This window comes from Sorex fumeus, unplaced genomic scaffold, assembly GCF_029834395.1.
Source record: "Sorex fumeus unplaced genomic scaffold, SorFum_2.1 ptg000034l, whole genome shotgun sequence".
Taxonomy (NCBI): domain Eukaryota; kingdom Metazoa; phylum Chordata; class Mammalia; order Eulipotyphla; family Soricidae; genus Sorex; species Sorex fumeus.
Genome location: NW_026606091.1, coordinates 8,849,098 through 8,863,429, shown reverse-complemented (window position 1 = coordinate 8,863,429; position 14,332 = coordinate 8,849,098). Strand labels below are relative to the sequence as shown.

Genomic DNA, 14,332 nt, shown 5'->3' with positions numbered 1-14,332 from the left:
CCGCATCCCGCCTCCCCCAGATGGAACCCCGGTGACCAGAAGCCTCCACAAGCATAGCTCGAGTATGCGGGAACTAGGACTTTTCCTCCAAACCACAGCAGCTGCGCGACATCTCTGTATATACAAAGTGATCAATGGGAAGTAAATCACCCAACGTTTCTCCCTGAAAATCAGAGTTAAGTTTGGAGCACGGCCACAGCCCCAGAAGCACAAGGACTTAATGCAGAACCCAGCAGCTTGGAGCAGAAAAGTGAACGGACTATGCGTTAATCCAGGCCATCATGTCTGCCCAGAGGGGAAAGGGTGTTGCTCCCTTCCGCCCTCCTCCCTCTGGAAAGAAAGATGGCAGCCGCATGGGAGCCTTGTGGACAGCAGGTATGAGCCGGGGGTGCGGGGCAACAAAAACCTCATGGGAAGGGGGGGCGTTCTGGTCCGTCCTTCACGCCCTACTGAGGTCACCAGTTGCCCCCCCACGAGTGGCTCTCCGGACGGCCACGGCCCCAGAAGCACAAGGACTTAATGCAGAACCCAGCAGTTTGGAGCAGAAAAGTGAACAGACTATGCGTTAATCCAGGCCATCATGTCTGCCCGGAGGGGTAAGGGTGTTGCCCCATTCGCCCTCTTCTCTCTGGAAAGAAGATGGCGGCCACATGGGAGCCTTGTGGAGAGCAGGTGTGAGTCGGAGGTGTGGGAGCGACTAAAACCTCATGGGCAGGGGGGCTTTCCGGTCAGTCCTTCACACCCTACCGAAGCCACCAGTTGCCCCCCACAAGCGGCTCTCCAGCACGGCCACGACTCCAGAGCACAGAAACCAATCTCTTAATTATCTGACTCTCAGTAGAAACACTTCCAGGGTTAATTAGCAAAATAGTGGAAATCCAAAACCAACATTTAATTCTTGAACCCAGCTGTAGAAAGCGAATCACTTCACAATGCTTTCTCAGCATGTCTGATTTGGGGGGTGGGTAAACTCTAAATAATAGTGGTGCATCTTTTATTGAAACAATGAATCTAATCAAAGCAGATAGAGTGTCAACTAGAATTCATCTGCCTCACAGGCATTGGGACGGGTGGGGGTGGGGTTTTATTGGGGTTCTTCGTGGTAAAAAATAAGTAATGGTAAAGGGAAATGTGTTTGATATTTGCATGACTGAGACCTAAACCTGAAAGCTTTGTAACTTTTCCCACAGTGATTCAATAAATAAATAAATTATAAAAAAAATAAAAAAATGAAATCTACAAAAGAAAAACAAAACAAAGTCATAAAAGTAAGTTAAAAATAATAAAAAGAAAGTTGTTTATGATAAAAGAATAGAATATGAAGGGGGAAGGAAATTTATAAATCAAGGAAAAAACCTAAAAACAGATAATAAAATGGCAATAAATACTTAAACTTCATTAATTACCTTTCTAAACTCAATAATTAAAATTAAAATTAAAACCCAATAATTTAAAGGCATAGGGTGGCTGATTTCAAAAAAATCACAATCCAACGTTTTGCCATCGATAGTGAAACTGAGCTTTAATGACAAATACAGGCTTAAAGTAAAGGTTGGAAGACAGTATCACAAGCAAATGTAAAAGACCAATATTGGATGATTTCACTCATGTCTGCAACATAAGAATTTACAGATAAACAGGTAATTGAAGATGAACAGATAAAAAATTAAAAATAAAACAGTGGACATCGATAAGAGAACTGAAGGGAAAGGGTGAGTGCACAGGAAAAAGGGTGCTGCCTTCCCCCTTTACCCTTATATAAATTTCTGAAAAATATAAACAAGCCTCCACATATGACACAGGTACTATACACCCTTCTCAACCTGCTCATTATTCTCCCTAGCATTACTGCCTTCTAGTATACTATTCATACATTCATGTCAGTGTACTTACTTCTATTTACCCACGACTATAATGTGAGCTGTATGAAAGAGGTTATTTAAATCTATTTCGTTCTCTGCTGTATACCAAGTGCCCTCAATGATGCCTGGAACACAGAAGAAGCTTGGTAAATAAGTGTCTAGTGCAGCAGTGCTAAAAATGCTCATCCTTTAAAGCTGAGAATAGTTTCCTTATTAATCCCTTCCCAAGTCTGAAAAAAGAAGCCCCCTCCCCTGTTCATTGTGGCTTCCTTTGAACTCTAGAGTTTTTAATCATATATTATTGATTCGGTGGGGAGGGGTCGACTGTCTTTTCTGATTTTGAGCTTTTCCAAGGCTGGAATTGAAACACAGGATATAGCATCTAGTAGACATGAAAAACAGGAAATATGTCGGGATTTAGCAACAAAATCATTGGACTCAGCTCCCTAGCTAGACTTTTTGCAGTTGCACACCTAAGTAGTTCTCCACAGTATTCTAACATCTCGACTTGAGCAGTCTGGAATGTGTCTTTGCCACATAGGAGCCATATCAGTTTCAGTGAGGAAAGCCTAAGCAATCTGTTGGTTGTACAGAAAATGTTCCTCTTCCATACTAATCTATTGAACACATTTTTTTTTTTATCATGCTATTTCCTCCATATCCTTGAGCTCATTCACTTCTTTCCACTTTCTCCAGATCTCTAGTCAAAAATCCCAGTTTTCTGTCTGTGGAATACTACACTTCCTTAATGACTTATCCTATCAGTTCTTCCTCTTCACAGAAGTCACAGCAGACTTCTCAAGACATAAATCAGATGGGGTTCTCCCCTGCTTTTGAACTCGTCAAAGGCTGCTAATTGCACTCAGAGCAAAGTGAAAAATCTTATTGCAGCCTCCAGAGTGCCAGCAATGTGCTCCCACTGCTCTCTCTACCTCAGCTGAGGCGGCTTTTCCTGTAGTTTACTGTGATGGTTTCTCAAAGGCTTCATGCTTTTACAAACATATGGAATGGATGGGAATTCAGCACCTCGGCTGGCTCCTCTACATAGAATGCTCTTTAATTCCTGTTTGGAATTCCCTTTCCTCACCGGGATAATTTCTACTCCATCCCCCAGTCTTGAAAGACCCCTTCCTTGAAAGAAAACACCATATGATTTCACTCACATGTGGTACAAATAAAGGAACAAGAAGTAAATCAATCATTTAGATTAGACCAAATGAGCAATTACCAAAAGGGAAGGGGAAGAGAGGTATACCAACTGGGTTAAAGGGGTTAACTGTATGCTGAAGGATAGAATTGGGTTTTAGTGGCGAGCTAATGTAGTAGTATGCACATGTAGTAGAATGCACATGCACACCTGAGACTGATGTTATGAAAAACAAGGTTATTTCAAGAAAAAAAATCTCAGAGAAAGCTTGGCGAATGCTATCTTGTCACACATCCTTACATTCCCTACCAGACCTAAACTGCCCCATTAGAATTCAAACTGAATGGTTATATTCTATGTCCTATGTACTCTATCTTGAAGAGGGCCTAGTGCATAGTAAAAGTTCAGAAACTTCTTCCTTCACTTAACAGCAATGTGAAGGCCAGGTTTGTCTGTCTGTTTGTACATCCCTGGCTGTAGCACAGTGGTTAGAACATTGTCAGTATCCAACAAATAATAATGACAATACACCTATTTCTGGGACACTCCCTTCTTGGGCCCTTTACCAGTGTTTCCAAATTTGAAAATTGATATTTTACTGTTTTCAATCTACTCTCCTCTGTTGAAGGGTTTGAATGTGATCACCAATCGTGAGTACCATCCCACCTTTCAAACCTTGTTCTCATATTTGTCATGGATCTTTCCACAGAACAATGACTTGTAGGAATGAATGGTCCATTTCAGATTAGAGAAACGATTATCCAGGTTTGAGCTTGAGATTCTGATGAAAAGAGCTTCATTGCTCCTAACAGAGAGACCTGTGGAACTGCCTCCCATACCAGGTAGCCTCTGAATTTTAACACTTCAGGAGGAAAAAAGAAAAAGTGCACGCTACTTGTGTCAGGTAGTGAGAAGGAAACCACCCCTGGTGGTGATGTGTAGGCCGCTGCCTCACTCCTAGCTTCTCTAGGGCTGGAAAGACTGGGAGGAGCTGTTATGCAATCAGAGCCCTGGGGCTGAGTGCCTGCTGCCCTGGGGGTCATGTTGCTGCTGTGGAGCTGCATGTGTGCTGGTTGTCCCCCCCCCCCCCCCCCCCCCACCTCCAACTGCTGAGGAGAGAGACCAGGCACAATGCCTTCTTTCATGGAAAAACTTGACTCTGCAAACTCAGCATCAGATGCCTGAATCCCTTTTCCTCTTGGCAAAAACCACAATATTTGAGAACAGGCTCATGCCACTTGGCATTCTGTGGGCAAGCAGGACATGTATTTCCAGCAGAGATATCATGAGCAGTCCCAAGACATCAGGAACTGCTCACTCATGAAAGAGAACTTGTGAGCAAACACAGGAGTTGACAAATTGTAGATATTTGTTCTGTGAGACATTCTAAAGGGCACTGAATCTAAATGTGATGTGCTGGAAAAGAGACTGAACTGCTTTTCTCACCAATCCTCAATATATATTTTGTTACCAGAGACACGTGACATCATCAAAATTTGACAAAAATCCAGCATCTTTATAATATAAATTTTCTATTTTCTGACTTTTGAGTGAAAACCTTTTATACATGTGACATATCTTTTTCTCTTAGATTCTTTCACCTGAGGGAAAAAGCTTAACCCCAAAACAGAAATCAGTGATGCAATGGAAAGAGTAGGGTCCTCCTTATAACCAGGAGATGTGGATTTGCCCCCCACGAGCAGCTCTCCAGCACAGCCATGGCTCCAGAGGCACAAGGACTTAAACCAGAGCCCGGCAGCTTGCGGCAGAAAAGTGAATGGACTATGCATTAAACTACAGCACCATGCCTTCCCAAGAGGGAAAGGGTGTTTCTCCCTTCTGCCTCCCTCTCCCCCCACCCCCCGACAGCAAGGTGGCCGCTGCCTCAGAGCTTACTGGAAAGCCAGGTATGAGCCGGCAGTGACAGGGCCACTGCAGCCTCATGGGAAAGGGGGGGGCTCATCCTTCACGCCCTACTGAGTTGCCCCCCCCCCCACGAGTGGCTCTCTGGCACAGCCATGGCTCCAGAGGCACAGAAACCAATCTCGTAATTATCTGGCTCTTGGCAGAAATCCCTCCAGACTTAATTAGTAAAACATCAGAAATCCAATGGTTCTCATAACCAGCTATAAAAAACAAATTATTTTACAATGCCTTTTCAGCATTTCTGATTGTTGGGTGGAAATTCTAAACAATAATGGTGCATTTTTTTGTCAAAATAATGAATGTAATCAAAGCAGAGAGAGAGTTAAGTAGAAATAATCTGCCTCACAGGTATTGGGAGGGGTGGAAGGGAAGGTATATTGGGGTTCTTGGTGGTGGAAAATAAGTACTGGTGAAGGGAATGGTGTTTGATCATTGTATGACCGAGACTTAAACCTGAAACCTTTGTAACTTTTTCCACAGTGATTCAATAAATATAACAAAAAAAACCCCCAGGAGATGTGATCTAATAGAATAATTTTAGAATTATCAAACTTGAGTATTAGATTGGACTAGAAAAATATTAAAAACATCTAACTCATATATATGTGTTTGTATTTATACTCATGGGGTTGAAACGATAGCATAGCGGGTAGGGTATTTGCCTTACACGCAGCCAGCATGGCTGACCCGAATTCGATTGCTCCGCCCCTCTCGGTGAGCCTGGCAAGCTACTGAGAGCATCTCGCCCGCGCAGCAAAGCCTGGCAAGCTACCCGTGGCGTATTCGATATGCCAAACACAGTAACAACTAAGTTTCACAATGGAGACGTTACTGGGCCCGCTCAAGAAAATCGATGAACAACGGGAGGACAGTGACAGTGATATATACTCACATATGTATATAACCATGTACACACATAGGTTTATTTTGAGGGCAGCCTCTAGGTAGTGCTTAGGGAGCTTCAGGGGTCACTCAGTGATTGATTCTCAGTTAACATAACTCTTCGGGTGCATTCTAGATTAAGAATGCTTTGTTGCTTAGGTCTTGCAGAGCTGGGAAGCATCAGTGTTGTTGGGGGCCAGAGGTACATATCCATGATTTATCAAGATGGAGTAATAATGTACACTCTCACATAAAGTAATTAAAAGTAAAGTGAGCCCTATATTGCCCCAGATCAGTGTCTTGAGAGAATTTCCAGGATGTACTGCAGTGAAATCGAGTTAGCTCTTGAGTTTAGAAGAGGAAATAAAAATGATAGGGATCTCATAGTGGCAAGAGATTACTAAATTGAGTATGAGAGAGGAGAGTATGAGAGAGAGGGAGGGAGAGGAGAAGCTGAAAGGGAGATAGAGGGAGGGAGAAGGTGTGTGTATATGTATGTGTGTGTGTGTGTGTGTGAGAGAGAGAGAGAGAGAGAGAGAGAGAGAGAGAGAGAGACACACACAGAGAGAGGTGAGAGTATAAATAAATTCCAGAAGCTACCCTTCGAGTATTCAGGTAAATGCATGTATGTGTAGATCTACCTAGAGCAGGGAAAAGTGAAAGAATGCTCCCAAAGAATTAGAAGTACTCATTTTCAGCATTAACACAGGATCAGGAAGAGTGCACCTAGACCAGAAAACCTCATGCCTCACAGGGTATTAGGTAAAAGATGGTATTGCTATAAAAATATGTCTTTCTGAAACAAAACAAATGAGGTCTAGAATATAACCAACCGTGCACATGAGATAACATATTTTCACAAAGATACACAGAACTATTAGTGGAGAAAGAATAATCTTTGAACAATGGTAGTGGAATATGTGCATAAACATGCACTTCACTATATAACACACTCTTATGCATAAAAGCTAACTTAAAACAAGTTAGCTGTAAAATTTCTAGAAGAAAACCATGACAGCAAATCTTCAAGACTTTGGAGTAGGTAAAGATTGATTTAATACAATAGAAAATGAAACACAAAAGAAGAAATTTAGTGTTAAATTTCATCAAAACTAAAATATGCTCTTTGAAAGACACCAGATACACACTCAATTTGGTGAACCAACTCTCTAGTTATGTCGTCTTTAGCCCTTTTTTTTGCTAGTTTACTGTATATCTTTAAGACCCACATGTGAGAGATATCACTCTGTATCTATTCCTTTCCTTCGGAGTGATGTCTATCAATATATCTTCTAGTTGCATCCATGTCTCAGCAAATTATACAATTTTGTCCTTTCTTACAGATGCATAATATTTCATCCACAAATTTCTTGATCTGTCCATTCATAGTTGGGCATTTGAGTTGTTTACAAATCCTAACTTTTGTACTAAGTGCTGCATTGAACATAGGTGTGTATATATATCCTTTCAAATGTTTTGAGTTCGGGGTAGGGTAGATACCAAAAAAGAGGTATCACAGCATGTGGATATTTCTGCAATAATCTGTTAAAATATTTTGATTATTAGGACCCAAGAATAATTTTCATAATATAATTTATAAGGCACTAGCATTAGCATTTTGTGGGGCGAAATAAAACCTTGATTAGAGTGGATTTTTTTTTTGTATTTTGGTTTTGGGGCTACATCAGTCTGTGCTCAGAGTTTATTCCTAGCTCTGTACTAAGAAATCATTATTGGTGGGTCAGTCGACCATATACGGATTGAACCTGGGTTGACTGTGTGTAAGCAAGGACCTTAATTCCTGCACACTCATTATTACAATAGAAATTGTTTAACAATTTGTTGAAAATCAGGCCCAGATAGGCTCATGCATATGCTATTCAATCAACGCAATTTTGTGAACCTGAAGCGAAATCAATGCCAGAGTATCTTCACACTAAGAGAGCCATTTCTGGAATAGGCTTGCCAACTGAGAGTTTCAACACTTGAGCCTTAATGGAGAAGAGTTAGCTTTCATATGTGACTATAAAATCCTAAAACCATCTTCCTCATCTTTCCCCCAAGAGAACATAAGAACTAAGACATGCAAGTTATTGTCTCTGTGGCACAGAACTGTGAAGTTCTCTGAATCTGTTGTAGTCATAACCTTTTAGATGGGAGAAATACACACCCTGGAATCTCACCACTTACTGATTACAACAGCGTTGGCATATGGTTTTCATTCTGTACATTAGCTGCCACCATACTTGGTGGGAATGTTAAATTTTAAGGCAGCACCTGGACTGAGTGAGAAAGAAAGTCACAATATACTTGGATGTCTTGGCAGTAGGAGGATTTAGTGGTATTTTTGTCACATGGTCTGGTCTAGAACATCTATTTTTTTTTCCTGCTGTTGCTTTATTAAGTTAGGTTCAGGAACACATTGTACGTATCTTAATAGAATCGCAACTCTACTTCAAAACAACCGTTAAGCAAAACTTAAATGATACTTATAGCTAAACTAGCAAACAAACATTAATGTCCTTAATTATACAAACATCTAGTCATATTGCATAAGCTATTTATAACTCAACTCTACATAGAGACTTGCATTTTAAACATGAACAATAAGTTGGCGTTTCATGTAATACACATTGGTTCAGTTTCACATAGCACTTATCTAAAAAAGATCCACACTTTGTATGTCAAAACAAGCATGAATCAAAACCCTAAATGAAACTTATAGTAAACCAGCAGAAACCGTGTACTTAAGCCTAAACTCAACCCTAAAATGAATGATTCCCATAATGACACAACTATTCATTCATAACTTGTAAGCTATTCATACATCAATTCTATAACTAGACTTCAATTTTAAAAATAACTGACAAGGAAATTTGTGTTTCAAGTATTAGAAATACGTAGAACATCTAGTTACCTCAGAATAATGCTGGTTCTTTTACTATCTAACACTACTGATTATTCTTACAGAATACCAGATTATTTCAATTATTAATTTGTATCATTCTCTAAAAACTTTAGAAAGTTTAAAAAGTTTAGTACAGTAAGTAGGGAGCTTGCCTTGCATGGCACCAGCATGGGTTCAATCCCTGGACCCCCATATTATTCTCTCTGCGGCCCATTAAGAGTGACCCTTGAGCATAAAATTGGGAGTAAGCCCTGAGCATAGTTGGGTGTAGCTAAGAAAAAAACCCAACTCTTAAGGTATGTCATCTCCACATCCTACATATTAAATCTTTATTAATCTAATAATCAAGGTCCTCCACAATTTCATGCCATTCAGCATTTTGTCTTCCCTGACCTATTTTTTTTATCATCCTGCCTACATTTTCACTGAGGTACTAAGATTTGTAGTACTGTCAATGATGGTTTCATGTTTACATTGCTCCAATCCCAAACCCACCACACGAGTGTTCAAGTCCCTTCACAGATGTCCCAGGAACCTCTCCCATTTCTCCCCTCCTCCAGGTAAGCTCAGTTCAATAGACAAAGCTTCTGGTTCTGCTGCCTGACTTGTTTATTATACCCAGACATACTATACTGTTGCTCTAAAAGGACCTCTCCCAGGTCAAAAATGTGAACAAGTCTAAACAGGAGCAGCTTCACTACAGAACTGGAGGAGTCACTAGTGGGGATTCTCAAGCAGAGGAAAGCAGTGCAATGTTGGGCTAAAGGTCTGATCTAAACGTTGAGTTGACCAGCTCTGGCTGAGGCTTACTCCTGCTATTCCCAGTTTAGCTGACCATTCTTAGTTCAAAGCAGTGGCCTCTTACAGCTGTTTCTAAATAGACACCTGATACATATTCCACATATTCTCATCTTCAGGCTCACAGCATCTTTGTCACTATGAGTGCCTGCTTCCCTTTCTTTCTGCCTATTTTAATCTCTCCCATCTTTTAGTGCTCAACTCCATAGCCTCATGGTGAGGCTCAGGCCTGTCTCAAATGACCTACTTCTCAGAGTCCTGATACCTGACATCATTACCTAATTCATCTCCACAATTCCATGTGGAATCTCTCCTAGTTCTACACTGCTGGCGAGACACCAGTCTTCTCCACTAGAGTCCTGCTTGCCCAGGCAGTTACACACAGGGGCTTTATGGATATTGACTTGCTGTCTCATTCAAATGTAGTAGTCTGAATGTGAACTGGGGTATTAAGGTGTCTCTCAACTGTGAGATTTAAATACCAGTCTAAGGTAACAAAGCACCATAAACTAGCAATGGAATGCAGCAGCATAAAGCACAATAAATTCTTATTGCCCACGGCTAAAATGAGACAAAATATTATTCCAGAATAAGGGAGAAAGGGAGTAAAGCTATCATGGAAAAATATGAGCAGGTTAACTTTTCCAGCATGCTGAATGACACCTGAGTGACCCAAAGAATTATTGAACTTGAAAATAAACAATTGCTGCATAACCCACTTGCCAGTATCTGGGATATGATTAATAGTTATAACAATTTCTCATAGTGATGCATCTAAAATTTTTTAAAAAGTTTACAATGCACATATTTAATTTGGAATAAGTTTACCATATACTAGCCAAAGAAAATATGCAATTTGAAACTTCCATGAATTTTGATCAACATGATGTGGAAAAACTCAATGCCAAGCTTGTATAAGTTATGGGAAACAGAATAGGGCTACTTGTTATTATATCTGTGTCTTATTTTTAACCCAGATCAGAAATACAGAAATTAGAAACTTTTCCAGATGCTCCTAAGCATTTGTTGCTAATTTAAGATGACAATGAAAATGAAACATAACCTTCCCTTATTGTAATCCTGAAGATACTGGCCCTGGGACTATGTTGATAAGTTACTCTCAGTATGACTGGGAACTCAGTAGCCTCACACTCCATGCTAGGTAGTGGGGAGAAGACAAACTTTCAGCTTCAAGCTAAGGGATGAATTCTAGCTATTGTTACCTGATGTTTTGGTCACATAGAATTAGCATGAAGGTTTTCTCCATTTTGTAGGTCTCTAACTCCCCCATTCCCAAACCTGAAGGTAGATGGGTTTATCTCTAACTATATAGATCATGATGGGTATTTAGAGGCTCCTCTGAAATGTCCATGATCCTTATGTGAGACACTCTGGACTTGGAAGCCCTGAACTATTCTGCCTAAGAGAGACACAGCCATATTGGCAATAACTTTGTGAACGTTATGAATAACAGCCCCCAGGAAGTATTACCTAGTGAAATGATTTAAATACATATCTTGATAGTCTTTCTGGGATGGATTTAGTGACAACTTGGAGAAGTCTTGCTTAAATAGTCTGAATTTGGGGTATGTGTGTGTGTGTGTGTGTGTGTGTGCACTCATACATGCGTGTATATGTGTGTGTATGTGTATATGTGTATGTGTGTATATGTGTCTATATGTGTATATGTGTGTGCGTGTGTGTGTGTGTGTGTGATCTCACAGGTTTCTCCTTGAAAACTGATGATAGCTTTAGTTTAGGTGGGAAGAAGCCATAGTAAGTACCACGAAACTATTGGCAAGGGGACAAGAGATACAGGAGCTGTTCTTTACTGCTGTATCTTCCTCAAGGTTCAGTGACTGAATCTGATTGAGAGGATCTGGACCATGGCAGTAGCCCAAAAGGATTCGGAAAGGAGCCACATTGGAATCTAGACAAGCTAGAGTCCAGACTAAGAACGGCACTCACCTCATACGGAAAGTCAGCCAAGTTTCCACTGGTGAGTCTGGATTCTGTAGGCAATTTAGTGATTTCCTGTTGGCCACCCCCCTACTGCTGCCTCCCTCCCACCTGCAAGCAGTCACCCATCCATAAATCCTGTCCAGCCTTGGATTTCTGCCCAATGTTCCAGAGGGTTGGACTCACCAAGGAGAGCAGAATTCCCAGGATCCAGGACCAGCTGTGTTCCCAGGGGAGATGTCAGTACCGAAGGAAGGTTCGGTCCAGTGGCTGAAAGCAAGGCCCTGATGTCTTCCAACTGTGTGGGGATTTGAGGGGGATCTGTGAGAAGGCAAATAGTGAATCAGGCTGGTTAAATTATAAAGGCCGTGTTAAGAGGAGACAAAGAGGTACACAGTAAGAAGTATGTCTATGGGTAAGGCAGTTATTACTATTATTTTACTTAAACATAATTTTCCCTATATTTGATCCTTGAAAAAGCAAGGTCAGTAATGAGAATCAGACATATTGCTTTCAAGAGTTCTTTACTACAAAGCACTTTCTACCTTAGTACCATTGGGTCCCTGTAAGTGTGTAGGTAAATGAAACCATATATAAAAACAATTTTTAAAAAGCTAACACATCTTTATTATCTAATATATGCAAAAGTCCTGGAATAAATTTTCATTCTCCCTGCCCCCAGTTTTGAGAAATAACTGAGATACATAATTGTGTAAAATTGAGTCATTCAGCATAATAGTCTACACATAATAGTTTACATGTAGTCTCCATATATCATTCAGCATAATAGTCTACACACTGAGGGAAAATGATAATGAATGCAGTTTGTATTCATCTTATCATGTAGTAACAATAAGAAAGAGAGTTTTCTCCTTGTGATGAGAATGAATAGTCTATTCTCATAGACATTTTCCTACATATTATGCAGCAGTGCTCTCTATAATCATCCTGTTGTTATTTAATGCCTTTTTTTTATTATGTAGGAGTACTGCTATTTATTCAGCCACTGATTAGCTGATTGAATTGGGCATGAACTCCACCTTACTGTTTTGGGTTTCATTTTTTATAATTTTGTTTATTGAATCACCATGAGAGCAGTTATAAAGCTTTTGGGTTTAAGTCTCGGTCATACAATGAAACACCCATACCTCCACCAGTGCCCATTGTCCACCACCAAAAACCCCAGTATACCCATATCCCACACCCTCCCCTACCTGTGGGGCAGATGATTTCCACATTACTCTCTTTCTACTTTGATTACATTCAAATTTTGACACCAGACCCACCATTATTTTTTGGGATTGTACCCCAACACTCAGATCTGCTAAAAAGGCAACAGTAGACACTTTGTTTTCTATTCCTGGTTATGAATAACATATGATGTTTCATGGCTGCAGTAGTGGCCACACGATTTTGAAATTCTGAAATTTTAACACTTAAATTTAGAGGGATTTCTGCCAAAACCTGTTGGGTTCCGAGATTTGTTCCTGAGTCTCTTGGATCATGGCCATTAAGCAGCTAGATCAGGAGCCAGAAAGGCCATTCATGGGCAGCGACTTGGGGTCTCTTTGGGACGGAGAGGAAAGGGCCAGATTCTCCCCCACACTGTGAGGCCCCACGTGTCTTGTCATTGCAGGCCCAAACCTGATTGACCAGTGGCCTCTGGAGGATGGCAGTCACCGGGCCGCCAGGGGGACCAGGCCAAGGCACGAAACCTATTCCCACCTGGGTTGACCCAGCGCCTGTAACCTACTGCAGGCACCGGATGCATTTCTGCCAACAGTTGCAGGGTTTTGAGATTTGTTTCTGAGTCTCTGGTATCATAGTTTTTAAGTGGTTCGATCAGAAACCAGAGAGGCCTTTTGTGGGCGGCAACTTGGGGTCTCATTGGGATGAAGAGAAAAGGGCTGGCTCTACTCCCATCCCGTAAGGCCCCACGTGTCTCATCACTGTGGCCCCAAACCTGACTGTCCAGTGGCCTCTGGCGGATGGTGGCCACCAAGTCGCCAAGGGGGAGCAGGCGGAGGGACAGCACCCTTTCCCACCTGGGGTGGCCAGGCGACAGTAACCTACTGCGGGGGTCCAGACGCATTTCTGCCAAAAGCCACTGGGTTTCAAGATTTGTTTCTGAGCCTCTGGGATCACAGCTGTTAAGCAGCGTGTCTCATCACTGTGGGCCCAAACTTGACTGTCCAGTGGCCTCTGGAGGATGGCGGCCACCAGGCCACCAGGGGAACAGGCCAAGGCACGAAACCTATACCCACCTGGGGTGGCCCAGTGCCTGTAACCTACTGCAGGAACCAGACGCATTTCTGCCAAAAGCCGTTGGGTTCTGAGATTCGTTTCTGAGTCTCTAGAATCATGGCCATTAAGCAGCTTGATCAGGAGCCAGAGAGGCCGTTCGTGGGTGGCGACTCGGGGTCTCATTGGGATGGGGAGGAAAGGTCCGGCTACACCCTCATCCCATGAGGCCCCATGTGTCTTGTCACTGTGGGCCCAAACCTGACTGTCCAGTAGCCTCTGGAGGATGATGGCCAGCGGGCCGCCAGGGGGAACAGGCCAAGGCACAAAACCTATTCCCATCTGGGGTGGCCCAGCACCAGTAGCCTACTGCAGGAACAGGATGCATTTCTGCCAAAAGCCGCTGGGTTTTGAGATTTGTTTTCGAGTCTCTGGGATCATAGACATTAAGCAGTTCGATCAGGAACCAGTGAGGCCATGCCTCCAATTATATAGCTGAGCCAGAGGTGGTTTGTGGGTGTGTCTCTCACATACCTAACTTTTGGATGTTTACTTTCTTGGTAAACTTTGCCCCAAGTTTTTGGGGTCTGGCCAAAGGCACAGCAGCAA

General features: G+C 41.9%; 1 protein-coding gene across 2 annotated transcripts in view; it reads right to left on the bottom strand.

Annotated features, from left to right (window-relative positions):
- Positions 1 to 14,332, bottom strand: part of ADAMTSL1 (ADAMTS like 1) — a 454,178-nt gene that overhangs the window by 61,121 nt on the left and 378,725 nt on the right. For both annotated transcript variants that reach the window (XM_056117099.1, XM_056117100.1), the window contains one exon: positions 11,669 to 11,803. In XM_056117099.1, coding sequence (XP_055973074.1) covers positions 11,669 to 11,803 — 135 coding nt within the window. The remainder of the gene's footprint in view (positions 1 to 11,668; positions 11,804 to 14,332) is intronic.